The 15,631-nt window shown below is 43.9% G+C and overlaps 1 protein-coding gene across 3 annotated transcripts in view; it reads left to right on the top strand.

Annotated features, from left to right (window-relative positions):
• The window catches only part of ndrg3a (ndrg family member 3a), a 32,721-nt gene that overhangs the window by 11,403 nt on the left and 5,687 nt on the right, over positions 1-15,631 (top strand). For 2 of the 3 annotated variants that reach the window (XM_085273190.1, XM_085273189.1), the window contains exons 2-7: positions 5,624-5,705; positions 7,704-7,736; positions 14,542-14,647; positions 14,763-14,883; positions 15,126-15,188; positions 15,289-15,349. In XM_085273190.1, the coding sequence (XP_085129316.1) occupies positions 5,649-5,705; positions 7,704-7,736; positions 14,542-14,647; positions 14,763-14,883; positions 15,126-15,188; positions 15,289-15,349 (441 nt within the window). In that variant the 5' untranslated portion in view covers positions 5,624-5,648. Of the gene's footprint in view, positions 1-5,623; positions 5,706-7,703; positions 7,737-11,188; positions 11,535-14,541; positions 14,648-14,762; positions 14,884-15,125; positions 15,189-15,288; positions 15,350-15,631 lie in introns of those variants that run through there. The other variant, XM_085273191.1, reaches the window with a different exon arrangement.

Raw genomic sequence — 15,631 nt, 5'->3', positions numbered from 1 at the left:
AGATCACGTGGTTTAGAGGTTTTCCTTTTATTATCTATAACTTTTGGCCACAGCCACAGTTGTTTGCATGATCTCTGTGTCAGCTGATGGAAGAATCCACTTCGATTCCAACTGGATGATTCAGAGTAGATACTGGATTCTGACAGCAACCACAGAAGAGAAATCCTTTGGCAAGTAATATGGATTCATTCCACTCACAGTTTGATATTAAGGCCAAAAAATGTTTCTTTGTAGTAACATGCCTGGGACTACACCACATTTAATTTCCAAAGAGTGCAGTCCCTCCACAGTAATTACCGCTCACAGTAAATACCCATCACATACGAAAAGTCCTGGAGCCAGATATGGTTACACTGTGGTTAGGGAACTGTGAGTGTAGTCTCATTTCCATGCAACACAATAAAATTACACAGTGTTCCTGGGTCTTAGTCAGCTCGCCAGGCGCGTCCATCTTATTGTCCAAGGACCTCACATAACCCCATGATGATTGCTGGAATGGCTCCGGCTCTGAACCCCCATCATCACCTCTGCAGCTCCTCCAGGATTACAGGCCTCGCTCTGGGCAGTCGAGCTGTCAGCACGATCAGATCAGTAAACTTGGGAAACCAAAAGTAGCCATTTCACTTTAGAATAAAAATACTGAGAGCAAAAGAAGAAGAAGCTTTATCGAGGAATAAAGTCAATACAATTTTAATAAAATCCAAAAGACAAAAACTGCCACTCAAAACAGCACCAGGGGAAGGAGAAATGAGCCCAGACATATGTTTATACATGCCATGATAGTTTGTTTTTTTTACCATGGAAGTGTTTCTGCTTCTTCATCTTCTTTTTTTTACCAGGATCTGGCCCACTGGAAAGTTGTGTGGGCCAGAAAGTTTTTCAGGCCAGATTTAAACTCGAGCTGCTGCCTTTCAGTCATGTGGCACATGGTCACCTGCACACACAGCGAGCGCCCGTAAATTTCCATTTCTAATCCCTGACTTTAGTCTGTCATTTCACTCACTAAATTAGCTTAGTTTCTTGAGGATTAAGGTGAGACTTATAGGGGATCTGAAGGCTTTGCTGAACTTTCCCTCTTGTTCTGTGTGAAATGATGTGTGGTCATAAAAAATCAAAACGCACCCGAGTTCACCAAAGACCTTAAACTCTCACAGAGAGCGAGCTGACCTGTCAAGCATCATCAGTTTAGAAATGCGCTGTTCTATGGAGGATACAGTTCCTGCAGAGAGCTTTAGTGTGATCCACCACTACTCTTTGCAAATTTTGGCCAGTGTCTCAAGTCATTTTAATTTTTTTTAAAAAATTTTTGTGCAAGCTGAAAACTTTGCAGCACCGACTTTCAGAGGATCAAAACATGAAAATAAATCTTCGCTGCTTTTAAGCAAGAATCCCTTTTACATACCACAGAAAACAAACTTCAAATGAATCTAGATCAGCCTAAGAGGATAGTTTGAAGTTAAAGTCATTAAGATAAATAAACCATAAGGATTCTGAATTTTAAAAAGGCAATGCGTGGTAGGGCAAAGTGACACATTACCAATGACTAAGATGCTTTTTGTACTGTTGAAGTGAAATGTTTAAAATGTGTAGAACTGTAAACCTGGAAAGGTGCAAGATTAAAGATCAAATCAGAAGCAATGCAGCAGAACTGAAACTTTTTGTTTTGTAGTTTTCTATATAAAAATTAAATTTAAAACCATGTTTGTAACATTTTGTGAGCTTTGTTTTTTTTTAATTGGTTTTCTTGGGGGTTGTTAATTAGTCCTTCATTTGAACCCCACCGTCATTGCTGTAATCCTCTTCCCACCGTGCCGGATGACAGTGAGTCGATAGGATTTCATTGTTTATCGCCATAGCAGTACACCTGATGGCTGAGTCAGGGTCTTCGTAGCCCTGGAGGCACGTTAATATGAGGTCACTGTGCTGATATTCAGCACGAAAGCAGAGAGGCCAGAGTCAAAAGTGCGGCCATGACGTAAACAAGTAAATCTGAAGTCACTGTTGCCATGGTGAAAAAGGGCTAAATTAAGTGGTGGCACAGCTGGGCTTTCAGTTGCCCATCACATCACCTGCAAACAGTTCCTGATGGCCCAAGGTGTGATGGAGATGAGCAGAAAAAGGAAAAGATGGAGAGAGTGCAGAGAAGGAGAGGATGAGGGAGAGAGGAAAAAGTGGGAGGAGGGGGATTTGCTCATCAATCACTCAGGGATGCCTGCTGACATGGCAGCTACAGGACTCCTTTTGTTGGCAGAGACGAGGTATATCTCAAGGAAGTGTTTGGCATGCGCCACTGTGTCCACACACGGATGTATTCAGGCGCTTGCGTCTCACTGTTAAAGCAAAGACTGGCTCTGTCTCTGCTTAAAGCTCAGGATGTTCTGTGTGAGGTAGGCAGGAGTGCTTGCCAGCAGAAGAGCGGGGAGGGGAGGGGGCGATGGTAAATGAGTTATCCCTTTATTAAACTGACAGATTTCAGCATGTCTTTGCAATTCTTCCGATAAAGTCATTTTGCCAGAATTGGAAGACCTCCTGGTCTCTCAGAGACACTGCTGACTCTAGAATGTAATGAAAGATGACCTTTTCAGTGTCGAAAGAGCCTCATGTGGGTTTTCTCTTGACACACTTTCTGCAGGATCCTCTGTTGCCTGCTCCTTTCCTCGTTGTGTGAGCTGATATTTATCCTTGGCAATGAGGCTCTCCTAAAAGCAACACGCTTTTGCAGGAGAAAGAACCTGAAGAGCACAGATGTGGGAAATTAAAGTGTGAGATCCAGCATGTAATCTGGTGTTACTCGTATTAATGCAGGTGGAGCTGAGTAAAACAGAATCTGGTATTAGAGAGTATTTGTTTGTGAGTGATCGGCTACAACAGATGGTAATACTGTTAAGGCAGGAAGATCTTGTTCCATATCAGCACTTTGAATCCTTCCCCCATCCTCCTCCACATCCATGGTGCGGTGTGAATGTGGGACAAACCTTGCAAGCTGCAAAGTGAATTTCCCTGCTGTAGCCTGGGAATCATTTCCTGTTACAGTTATAGAATTCTTTGCTATCATCGAGATAACATGTATGTGTTACACTCGAGCATTGTTCCACGGCATTGAAGGAAATGAAGCTCAAAACGTGTTTCGGCAGCTCTCATTTCTACCATTATCTATTCCCCTTGTTTCTTTGCCTTACATCTGTCCCTTGGGTCTATCCCAGTTTAGAATAAACATCAGCAACCAGCTTTGTCTCTATGGCAACAGCTGTAGATGCTGAATGGTAGCTCAGACATAGAGTAGGCAGGAAAAGGGTGGCGAAGGCAGTGGATGTTTCTAAATGTGATCTGGTGCTCTTTACCTGCATTGTTACAAGGGGTTATGAGACCAGCAGAGCTGCTCTGGGATACAGCTAGTCTGTACCCAATTTACAGTCACATGATATGTAACATTTCCGGCTTCATCAGTCTGATAAATGATGGCATTTTGTCATTTAGATGAGGTCGACTTAGCGTTACGTTAGTGTTCCTCTCTGCTTCATTCACATATATCCACAACAGTGACAGAGTGAGGCAGGTAACCCTCGTGACATTGTGAGTTTTCCTGCCTCGGCTTCTATATTTAGGAAGTCACCTCGATAATAGAGAAGCTACTTGCTCACCTTTGTGAATTGAGGAAGTCAGTGATCAATTCTTTCACACCTTGTTGATGATGCACTATGCCATGTGCATAAATAGGTCCAACTCTCTCACTCTGCTTTGTGATGCTCTCAGTAAGTGAAGTAAGCATGTAAAGGAAAACATAGAAAAAAAGACTTCTAAAAACAGCTGGAAGCAACAAACTGACTTCTGCTATTGTTAATGTTCTGCCAATATTTTGATTGTAAAGTTGTTAGCAATCAATTGTTTTAACCTTACCCATCACAGCCACACTCTAAAACCCAGTAAAAATGTTAGTGTACCTATTTTTCTTTCTCCTGTCGTGGCTGTTTAGGACATTTTACAAAGCAATGATGAGCTGAGCAACTGAAGATTCAGTGTGTGAGCCTGCCTTGGTATAATATGCGCTCAGAGCTGCTGTGCTGTTTTGAAGGTGACATGTATATGCTACTGGGTCCAAGCTTATACAGGAAAGCGCAAATTCAAATGCTGTGAGATTAATGAACAGTGCCTGTCTAAGAGAGGCTGATTTTTGTGCAACGCCAGGTTGCACAAAGCAAGTCGCTCACAAGAAAGGTGTAGAGCATTTGAGCAGTTTTCAAGATAAAAGCAAGCGTTCTGCTTCTGTAATATTGCTGGTGTAGAGGATAGAAGGCGGTGAGGTCAGTGGGGTTAGGCTATGAAAGCCACCCAGTCAGCCTGTCAGTTTAAGCTTGCCTTGACCCCCGTCGCACTAAACACTTCAATTACCCCACTAGCCAGCTACAAATAAAGCAGGTCTTTGCCTCCTTCCTTTCTGTGACGGCCTGAGGAAGTATTGGATTGATCCGACCAATACACCCAATCTGCTCAAGCATGCAGAATATTTGTTTTTCTTCTTTTCCTTGTTCAGTTGTCTAAATATTATTTAGTTCCACTCCCAAGCCGGATTTGTCAGCAGGGATTTTGCCTGGCATGTTTTCACTCCCCATTTACTGATCGCTGAGTCCTTCCAATCCTGGATGTTTCCACTTTTTTTTTTTCTTTCTCTGAACTGTTTTTTTTTATGTAATTTGAGGATTGTGCTCACTTGTTGCCATCTGCTTCCCTGGCTTTTTCCCATGCAATTTGAAATCTGTTATTAGTCCAGTACGACCCCTGAGCCGATTCATGCATCAGCAGGCAGATGTGGGTTTAGACCTTTGTCAGGCAATTGCAGGGTGAAACTGCTGGTAAAACAAACATGGCGTGACGTCATCTATTCTGGTGTCTCCTGCTGGAACTTGGCTGTTTGACTCTTCTCTAACCAATTGAAGGTTATCTGATACCAGCAGCTCAATGTCATTCCAAGGGGGGTTGGCTTGGATTCAGGAAGTGATTAAAAGGTAGCAGTTGGCCGGTCTTCCATCCAATTGCATTTGCCTACACGTCTTGCTTGTTTCTCCTAGCATAGTGTGTGTTTGTTCTTTTAATGCCGTCCATCTATAGAAAGGCTGTCTGCTGTGGTTTTAGCTTGCCGGTTGTAAGCATTGACCTAGAAGAGTTAGAGCCTCCATCTGCTGCTATGTGCAACATGAGCCACGCTTCTAGGAACGGCCAAGAAATTCAATGCTACTTCCTGTCCTCACCTTGTGCAAACAGGGGGGCAAAATAGGTAGCATTTCAGGGAAAGTGGGGGAGGGGGACACTTCTGTGTCAGGATTCTTGTTCAGTAATTACGAGCAGGGACAAACGGCTGGCTTCAAGGGGAAAACAAATGAGAAAACTTTTTGTTAAATCTGGCCTGATATATATTTGCGTTTGCTCACTACCTGTGTGGAGCAGAAATGAGGCCCTTTGCCCTCTGTGTCTGACTCTTATAACAGCATAAGTATCACAGCGCTAGTGTGAATTTTAAAAAGGCAAAATAGAAAGATGGACATCTTTTAATCTGAGATTTTAAGTGTCTTTGGCAGCATGCGGTCCTCCTCCTGATGAAAATGTTTCGTTTTTCCTTCTTGGACAGTGGTTTCGAGTGATCTGACAGGAAGATGGATGAGCTCCAGGATGTACAGCTGACTGAGATCAAGCCGCTGCTGACCAATAAGGTGAGTTGCAGCGAGAACAAGGTGATGACAAGCTGCAGAGGCGACAAGATTAATTTTTTGTAACCATACACATAAAATGAACAGATGTGTTGTCTCCTAAAAATGAATAAGCACCCACTACAGCACTCCCAGGAAAATACATACGCTAATACACTAGTCATGCATGCTCTGCAGTGCCGTTCATCAAAGTGAATTATTCATATATGCTCAAGTGTAAAGGGAATGGGGGGGGCGGCAAAAGGGGTTGTAGACAGAATGAAGCAATGAGAGAATACGTAACAGAGGCAGAGAAAACAGTCTGGCGAGGAGGTAAAGAGATCAAAGGAAAAGCTAAAAGAAACTCATCTCTTTTATTTCTGAAGCTTGAAAGTTTGCAGCGAGTGAGGGACAATAAAAGCAGAAAGAGACAAGAAGCGCTACCTGTCTTTCCTTCTTCCCGCCTTCATTCTCAACACCTGATTAACTGATTAGAACAATAATGATGACGATGATGATGATGTGTCTGTTTTGTTCTGTACCCCGATCACTGACACAGTCAGGAGCATATCGTGCCTCAGAGGGAGGAGTATGTGATTATGTATCGGCTCTTAGGGGATTGCGTCACCTCAGGGGTGGATTTGAAGAATGAGAACATTTCTCTGAGTGTGCTCTATGCCAGTTAAGGTAAATGTATTATGTTAGAAGACAGAGTGGGGAAAATGCATCATGGAAATCATTGAAATAGAGGAGACTGGCACTGACCTCTCACTCCACCTAGTGGTCAGCTCATTAAACAGATGAGTCTTCAAAGTGGATTGAGATGATGTTGATGATGTGATAACAATGATGAAGGAGGATCCTCATTTCTGTAAAAGTGGTGGAAACTGGTTCTGACTGCCGACTGATAATTTCTTATTACACTGGTCAAGCTCAGAGCACCTAGGTAGCCAGCGAAGGTTATAAATGTATCCTGTCATTTAGTATGACATTAAAGTGCCTTTAATAAAAGCAAAACAGGCCTGTTAGTTTTGGCCAATCACAGTGTAGTTCATATCTTAGTTTTCTTTAAGGTCTGATATTTATAAGGAGACCAAGCTGTCAGTATTTCCAGTTAACTTGTTAGATGTAAAAGAAATGGTTAAGCTGAGTGACTTGGACAAGACTTTTTTCCCCCTTTGTCTTGTGGCACCACGTACCACAGCTTTACTCAAGCCTTTACTGATTTTTAATATGTAGGTCGTGTCTATGGCACGCATAGGTGGCTGCTGTTCGTTTTAGCTCATCATTGTAACCTTCATTGCACCGTCTCCCGTCCCAGACTATGTAAAAGAAGCCTTTTAAAAGTCTCTTTAATATGTTGAGTCACCTGACTGCAATCAAGATGCCCTGTAAAGTGTGATGATTGACATGGTGCAGTGAATCTATCCATCCATTTCTTTAACCACTCCAATAGCGATTTTGTAATTCACCCAACATTAAAAATCAAAGCAACCCCATTTACTTGCATTACATTCATCACATCTCAACATTATTTCATTATAGTGGTGGATTTGTATCCAGATTTCTGCTGCACAGGCAGTTAGAAGAAGAAAAGGACCGCTCTGTAGAAACCATCTCCGTTTAAAAGCATGTACACCCCACTGGTCTCTCCTGCAACTCAATCCCAGTGGCATCTTTTCTGTGGTCGGCTGCCCACTCAGGCCTCAAACAATGCAAATTAACATAAAAACGTCAGAATTGTGCACCATCACATGTATTATGTGAAGCAAAGACTTTAGTTTCGATGCTGTTAAACTAAGGAGCTAATGATAAGTTATCAACAGCTCCGTGAAGAGCTGCATGAATGTCATGGATATAAATGTAATCAGACATGGGTTATTGCCATTTTGTCTGCACACATGTATACATCCTGCACCACACTCCCATCCATCTGGTGGGGTTACACAAACACATTAAGAGTGATTACCAGCTTTAGCATACTACGCTACATTTAACTCTCCTCTTTTCCTTTTCACGCAGAATGCACGCAACTTTCAGGATTTCGACTGCCAGGTAAGTGTAGCTCTCTGCTCCCACTGTTAATTTAGCATTATGATTCATTCTCAGCTCCACACTGCTGAACCCATGCATTCTTTGTACATCCGAGCACGTTACTCAGTAATAACACGCACATTTATGGATGCCTAATGCAGGTGAAAGGCGTGTTTGGTCCAACTTGCTCTCTGCGTTTACTCTTGACACCGCTGACTGTGACAGAAAGGACAAACCAGTAGTTATGTGCTCACCTGATTAAAATTCTGCTGCTTTTGCTAATGGCCATCTATTTCTTTGGAGGCAAGTGTAGTGATCATTTGCAAATGAGGACCTTTTTAAAAAAAATTTGAATAGTGCTTTGGCTCTGTGCTAATGACTGAGAAAGCACACTCACTTTATTCTTTGCATAAAGCGATACAGAAAAAGATTATGTTAAATTCATATCAGGTTGTTTTTTTGAAGAATAAACAACTGTAGCACCTTCCTCAGTATGATTTTTTTTTTTTTTTAGTGCCTGCCTTTTTTACTGTATTTTATTCATAGTCAAGCCCTTTTATGTGATAATGTAAAAATAATTGTCATTCCAGAAGAAGAGTTATTAACCTTGAGGAAGCAGTTTTCCAGATCCCCCCTTTTTTATGTCTTAGAATGAGGAGAAGGCTTGCCAGCCTTCCACCTCTTGGGCAGTTTGCTTTTTCTTGCAACGATTCTCCTGCAGGAGGAGGAGTCACGATGCTGGGGAAAGCTCTGTGCTGTGTTTTAATGGCCATCATGACTGCTAAGGGTTAAACCTTTCATCCCTAGCTCACTTTCTGCAGTCACGCCTCCTTCCAGCATCCCGGCAGAGCTAAATATAGCCGACGCAGGCGGGGGAAGAGAGTAAGCATGTTAGCCGGAGCAGGCAAGCTGCATGCTCCTTAGCATCCTGTCAGAACTATTATTAAGACATTCATGTGCGTACAATCCTGCAGTCAGTCAGCTGCTCGTGTTCACCGTGTAATCTTTTATTACCACTTTTTTGTGATTCCCTTTGAAGTCATGCTGTTGTCAGTTACAGAGAGAATTGAACCTGAATCCGTCCCACTGGTGGTTTGACCTCATTTGCCTTTCAGCCATTATGACCTCACATGGTCACACTCAGGAAGCTCAGGCAGTTCACAGTGTAGTGGTTTTACACATTCGCCTAACTAGTGAAAAATTCCCAGTTTGATCCTGAGAAGATTGTTTTGGGAACAGTAACTGGTGTAAAAACTCAAATCCAAATCAATTAAACCGCTGTGGCGACCCCCTGTGAATAAGGGAGCAGCTGAAGATGGGAAATTGCTAAAAAGGGTGCTGATGATGGATCGTGAGAAGGTTCAATTCTCTTAAGATTTATAGTGTTAACAAACTGTGCTGGTGTTCCTCCTGATTTGGTAATCTGGCCATTTGGCAATAGACGTGATGGAGTAAATATCTTGTAAATATTTAGTATAACACTGAACCCGTCACGCAGCGTAATAACACTAAGATAAAAGGAGAACACACCCTATACAAGACATCAGACCTGTGTGGGAGGGGTCCTGCCTGCCGCAACATCACTCTGAGCCGTGACATTCCAGCAGCTGGAGGATGAATCCAGCTGCTCTCTTCCTGCTGCTAAAGCTCCCACCACAGGCAGTCCACAGGTACTGCAGGAGTCGTGCCAGAGCTGTGCATACCTGCAGAGGAGGACAGTGGTGGTGGGGTGGAGTCAGGGAACCTAAAGGTTCAAACTGCTGCAGCTTTGTTTCTCTTACAATTTTCTGCTTATGCCAGGAAAGGGAGAGGAAGGTGTGTGACAGACTCCTCAAACCCAGAATGCTGACTGTGCATTTCAAAAATAGTTTTAGTGTCATGGTGTTGCTGCAGTCTCGCACTGCTATGTTTTTAAGTCCATTTTTTAAACTTTTGCTTAAGCTTTGTTTATTGTTTCTATGTATGTATAGCGTTTTATATATTGTATGCAGTGTGTAGGTTTTTGCATTTTCAGGGAAGTGTGTACTTTTAAAATAGCAGTTTCTCTTTATAACTTTGCCCAACTTTCTCATTATTTAGTCTGTGGCTTTTCAAATCCTCACTGTCTCATTATGCGCACTAGAGGGCGCCACGAGGCTGTTCGATAGCTCCAGACATGTGACAATTTAAATGGAAAAAAAGAACCTTAACTGTGTTGGTAACATGCTGAGCTGCCATGTGTTGCTAGAACAGCTTTCTCATCTAGTGTTGTGAAGATGACTGTGCAGAAAGCTTTCTGATACACTGGACGGAGATCTTGTGGCTGTGTAGACTATAACATATGATTAACACAATTGTCATCAAACTGACCGTGTCACAGGTAAACAATGTTTTGAGCTGGTGCATTTTAGTATACAAAAATTGGTTCAAATCAAACCCTACTTTCTGGAAATGATGCAATTGAGCTAATCTCTGCAGATCATAGTGTCACTGTGCGTCTGTATGACTCCTCAGGCTGCAGGGGGCTTTGCTGAGGCACATGATGATTCAGTGCATGAAATGACTACATGTGTTTCGCTGGCACCCTCTGTGGGTTAAGAAAGGAAATAAATCAGAGAAACTGGTCTACAACCAAACATGCTGCTATATGATTAACCAATAAAGAGACCCTGGTCCTTATAACCTCACAAACTCTGTGTCTACATGTTTGCCATTGGCTGCACTGAGCACCCCGTCAAAGGCGTGACACCCTGCACCGTTAGGAGTTGTACTGATGGTAGGAGAGTGAGAAGGAGAGAGCAATACACTACGTGGATCAAATGACTCAGCAGCAAGTTTAGAGGACATAAATCCTGATGATGTCCTGTTTTGATAGTAAGGGGAAAAGGTGGCTTGCTATCTTTTGCTCGTAAGCCTGGAACACGAGGAGTCATTAGCCAAAGCTCAGTGTCAGAGTCACTACTTGACAGTCATTTACATGATTAAGTGGTGCCTTGAATGAGCCAACATCCGCAGCAAAGCTATTGCTATCGTAAGCCCTCCTGCTGCGTTATACGCTAGTCCACTCTTGCTGTGAGCTGGATCTGATTATATCCACTCACACGGAGATATTTCAGGGTTCTAAAGCCATTCGGATGAAATGTGATGCAAAAATAAATGTGGATACGGTGCTTGGCGACAAGCAGCCATTTTGCTGATGCAGAAAACAGCCCAGGGCGAGCCGTCAAAGTCAGCCTCCTCTCCTCATCAATAAGACAGCGTGACGTCAGCAGCCTGCACATTTTCCTGGACTGCATTCTTTGTACCCCATCACCCCGCTTCCATTCCCCCCCTCCCCCTTTCCTTTTCTCCTCCAAACCCCGCCCTCTGCCTCTACCCACCTGACCCTCCGCAATCCAATTAGAAGAACCAGTGACTGGATGTATGGACGCACTGTGACTACCAAGCACAAACTGCAGTCTCACTCTCCTCCCCCTCTGTCTTTTTCCTGCTCTCTTTCCCACCTCTTGTCTCCGTCGCTCTCTCTCTTGTTCTCTCTGCATCGTATCCATCCCCCACCCCTCCTGCTTTCATTCAGGTTACTTTTCCTTCTCCTCCTCACTCCATCTGCTGTGTCTTTCTCCTCCCTCTCTTCCTTCCTTGTCGCTACTGCTCTAGCTGCCTCACCCTACATCCCTCACTTCCTACCAACGCTCCCGCCCTCCTCCTGCTCCTTTCTGAGGGCTTCAAAGCTGCCCAGCGCACACTCACACATAGCATTACACCACTCCTCTCCTGTGTGGGAAAACCATGTCAGCTATTCTGGACCTGGACCAGATTGCATGCGCTGGAAATGAAGTGGTAAGTGACAAACGTGTCTCGCCTGACTCGACACACCTGGCTCTGTCCGTGCTTCAAGGAGGTTCTGGTTCAGATTAGGGGTGTTGTGGTGCTGTTTCTCCAAAGACATGCCGACAGCAGCTGGCTAAACGAAGGGAATAGCTCTGGGGTCTGGCTTTGATGGGACTCGTGCTCTCTGGGCAGCTGCTGGTATGGGGTGACCATTTGTTCAGTGTGTGCGTGTGCGTATGTGCGTGCAACTACAGGTCACACAGCGTCCATATGTGCAGCCTGCACAGTCTAAAGCTGCTCAGGGTGCAGTTGTGCATTTTAATGTGATGATATGAAAGATGCTTGTGTTGTGCTCAAGTGTTTTAGGATGTGCGCCTGTCAATATCCATCAGCTGGTTGTTGGTAACTGTGTGTGTGGATCTCACATGTTTGTTTCTGCATGTCTTCATCATGTCTTTCCGGCGATGAGTGAATTGCTGTAGATGTTGCGTTTTGCAGGTGTGCATTGTGTTCTTTTTTTTCTGTTATCACAGGGAGGTCACTCACCACCCACCCCACACACCGTGACAAGAAACCACCAAAGCCACTGTAGCGGGTTGTTCCTTCCCCGCAGAGTCCTTGAGTTTGTTGTTTCAGCCCACTGCTTTGATGGCACACACACTTACTGTGTGTGCTGCAGGTGGGGAGGGTCGTGTTAGTGTCAGAAATGGATGAGGTTGGCCTGTACCCGAGATGATCCCGGGCTCTGTCCACTTGCATGTGTGCACTTAAGTCATTTACAGACTGCTTGGTGTTTCCGCCCAGTAATGCTGCTCCCAGTGGTGATTGATGCCTCTCCTGGCAGGGTGGAGTAAACTGAGAGGAGGGATTGATAGGCAGTGAATTGCGGGAAGAAGATCAGCATGACAAAGTGCTCTGTTCTTTTTTTTTTTTTTCATCTCACTCCAACTCTCTCACCATGTTTCTTTGAAAAATGAGTACTCACCCATTTGTGGCACCAGAAAGGCCCCTCTCCTCAAAGCATAAAACCTCTGCTCAGTATTCACATTTCACCTCCAACCCAGCCCAAATGCCTTAACGTACTTTTCGTCAAAATGCTAGCTATCATGAATGTATTAAAGTGGGGAAAAGGTTGATGCCATTGCAGTGCTCTCCTTCTTTTTTCCCCTCTCTAGATGTCCAGCCTGTCTCTGTCACTCTTTGCTTTCATGCTCTATTTCCTCCGCCGGTTTACCTAACACATGTTAGGGTGCACGTATAGCACATAGACTCAACAGAATACCAGCATTTGAACAAAGTGCATTTATATTGTTTCTCAGAGCAAAGCACTGAGTGTCCTTGACTCTGTCCTTGTCTAAAAAAACCTTAAAGATTCTGCAGCAACACAGCCTTGGTGAGAGTGTTTTTTCACCTTTAACAGGTTGTTCTGTCACCTCACCAGACCGAGGTTACAGAATCGCTTCATTAAAAGCCCTTCGATGAGGGCAGAGCTTCCTGTCAGCAGATAGGCTTTCTTTAGGGTTTGTGCCATCTGAGAAATACAGGTTATAATGAGAAGCTGTTTTGTAGCTCGCTATCTTGAGCATCACTTTGTGGTGTTTTTGAATGCAGTTTTCATGTGTTGTGCGACAGGCTAATCGCTATAGCAACTCCCACTCAAAAGCAAATATCTCACGCTGTTGCTGACATGATGAGTATTTTTCCTCTTATTATAGATTGCAGATGTAAGTCAGTGCAGTCTCGCCCTTGAGAATTAGCCTTTATCTCTGAAGATACTGGGACACATGTCTGTCAGTTAAATGCAGGCGGCCGAGATTACGCAGGGGAAAAATGGCAGCGTACAGTCAGTCACACTCCCCTCTTAGTCTGTCAGCCGTAACCTGTGTCTCTCTTCCACTCAGGCTCACTCTCTCTTTATTATTGATGACCAGTGGGCCTTCTGACGAGGCAAGCGGATGAGGCACCACCCGCTGTTCTGTGCAGCACAGACACCCTAGCGTGCATGCATGTGGCTGGAACGTGCAGGGTGTAGTTTGCAGCTGCAGATCATGCTGATCTTGGGAGGTTTTGTGCATTGTAACATGATGATTCGGTGATTCTGGGGGAATCTGGGAAATGCATTTGCCTCTTCTTGTGTAGTTTATTGTTTCTCTTAATGTCACTTCCTGCCCTGTCTTTGGATCCTGTAAACAATATTAAGGCACTGTTATTTTTGCTGTGTCATCGTTAAACAGTCTTTCTTTTTATCTTGATCATCTTTCTGGATCTTCCACACAGATTAAGTGCCAGATGAAAATATGTTGAAGCCTCTTAATGTTTTCCTTTGCAGAAGCGGTGTGTTTAAGGTACTCAAGCCCCCTGAGTGTTCGACCCAAATTGTAAAGCAACAGAGAGAATGAAGCCAGTATGAACACTTTGAATTTTAATGGGTCTTTTTTTTTTTTTTTGCAAAGACATTGAGTGAAGACAAATGATGCTGGCATTTTTGCAAAGTCATTCTTGTGAAAAGAACTGTGAGGTTCAGACCCTTGGATAGAAAGACTGTTTTCCTGAACTGGCCATTCAGTGCTTTGTTTGTCCGAGGGCACAGGGGATGTGAGCTGGCGACAAAAGGTTTATCCTCTGCATGCCCAATTCAAGATATAACCCAAATGTCTTGTTTGTTGTGGGTTGTTTACTTTAGTTTGTGTGTGGCTCCATGTTGGAGCTTTGATGCAGACTTCAATCAGTATGCTAGAAATGGCTCGTTTTAGCTAAAATGTTGCCTTTATGTCTGCCTTTTGGGGAAATGAGACAGAAAGCGTCTTTGTTTTGTGCTTGGCAGAGATGAAAGAGAAAAATCCCATACAACAATTGTTCTTCTTTTATTTAGATGATTTTTGGACTCTGCTGGAGTTCTGGGGTAACGCTGTAACAGCTATAACAGAATTGTTGTCGTAGCGGTCATATGTGGAAGCTTTTTATCTTTCCACCTGTGTTAGTCCTGAACTATTTTTTTCCTCCTCTTTGGCTACAGGAGCACGACATTGAAACGCCACATGGCGTTCTCCATGTGACAATGAGAGGCGTTCCCAAGGGCAACCGACCCATCATCCTCACCTATCACGACATCGGCCTCAACCGTGAGTCGGCCAAAAATAAGCTCATCAATATGCAGTGCTCTGTTCTTTGCGCCTAACAAAGAACGTTAACCCCTGCACTGTCACATTTTATGTCTACGTCTTTCCACCTTTCTAGACAAGTCTTGCTTCAACACCCTGTTTAACTACGAGGACATGCAGGAGATCACCCAGCACTTTGCTGTGGTTCACGTCGATGCGCCCGGTCAGCAGGAGGGAGCGCCTCCCTTTCCCAGCGGGTGAGTGTCAGACTGGTTTTGCACGCGCCGATGAACGCGTACATATTTATTCATATCAGTGCTGTTGAGAGAGTTCCAATCAATTTGTGTGCATAGAAAGGAAAGTGAGCTGTTGGTTCATTTTCTAATTGAAGTGCAGTCATCATCCAGTCTGTTCCTGAAGTATTTAAACTTATGAATGAACTTGAAGGTAGCATTTTCCTTACTGCTCGCGTGGACTCACATGTGTCGCTCGTGCCCAGGTATCGCTATCCAACCATGGATGAGTTGGCCGAAATGCTGCCCTCTGTGTTGACTCAGTTGAAGTGAGTGTCCCCTGGCTGATAGCTAATTATTGATAAGATGATTTTGCCATAAATGAATTATTCATCTTCAGCCACACACTAACGAGCAGTTTCTTTATAGGGTGAACAGCGTGATCGGCATCGGCGTGGGAGCAGGAGCGTATATCCTCACCCGCTTTGCGGTAAGTCCACAGCAGGACCACAGCGTGTAGACTCACCCATCCTTATATTTCTGTTCTTCCTTGCCCTTGATGTCTTTATTTGTGTGATTCTCTGTCTCGCCTGTAATAATTAAAGGTTTTCAGACCACACAGTTTGTCACACTGAACTTTAAAGCCTCCCATCAAGCCCACACAGGGCATCAGGTTCCTCTACAGTCTGCTAGATATGCTGCCATTCCCCAGGTGATGAATCACCTTGGTTAAATATCTCTCTCTCCATTGCTACTGCTTTGTTTCTGCATT

Source organism: Mchenga conophoros, linkage group LG5 (assembly GCF_057382185.1).
Source record: "Mchenga conophoros isolate Kocher_MC1m ecotype Shallow Benthic linkage group LG5, M_conophoros_male_GT1.1, whole genome shotgun sequence".
NCBI lineage: Eukaryota > Metazoa > Chordata > Actinopteri > Cichliformes > Cichlidae > Mchenga > Mchenga conophoros.
The sequence above is the reverse complement of the archived record's forward strand: the minus strand, read 5'-3'. Positions and strand labels throughout refer to the sequence as shown.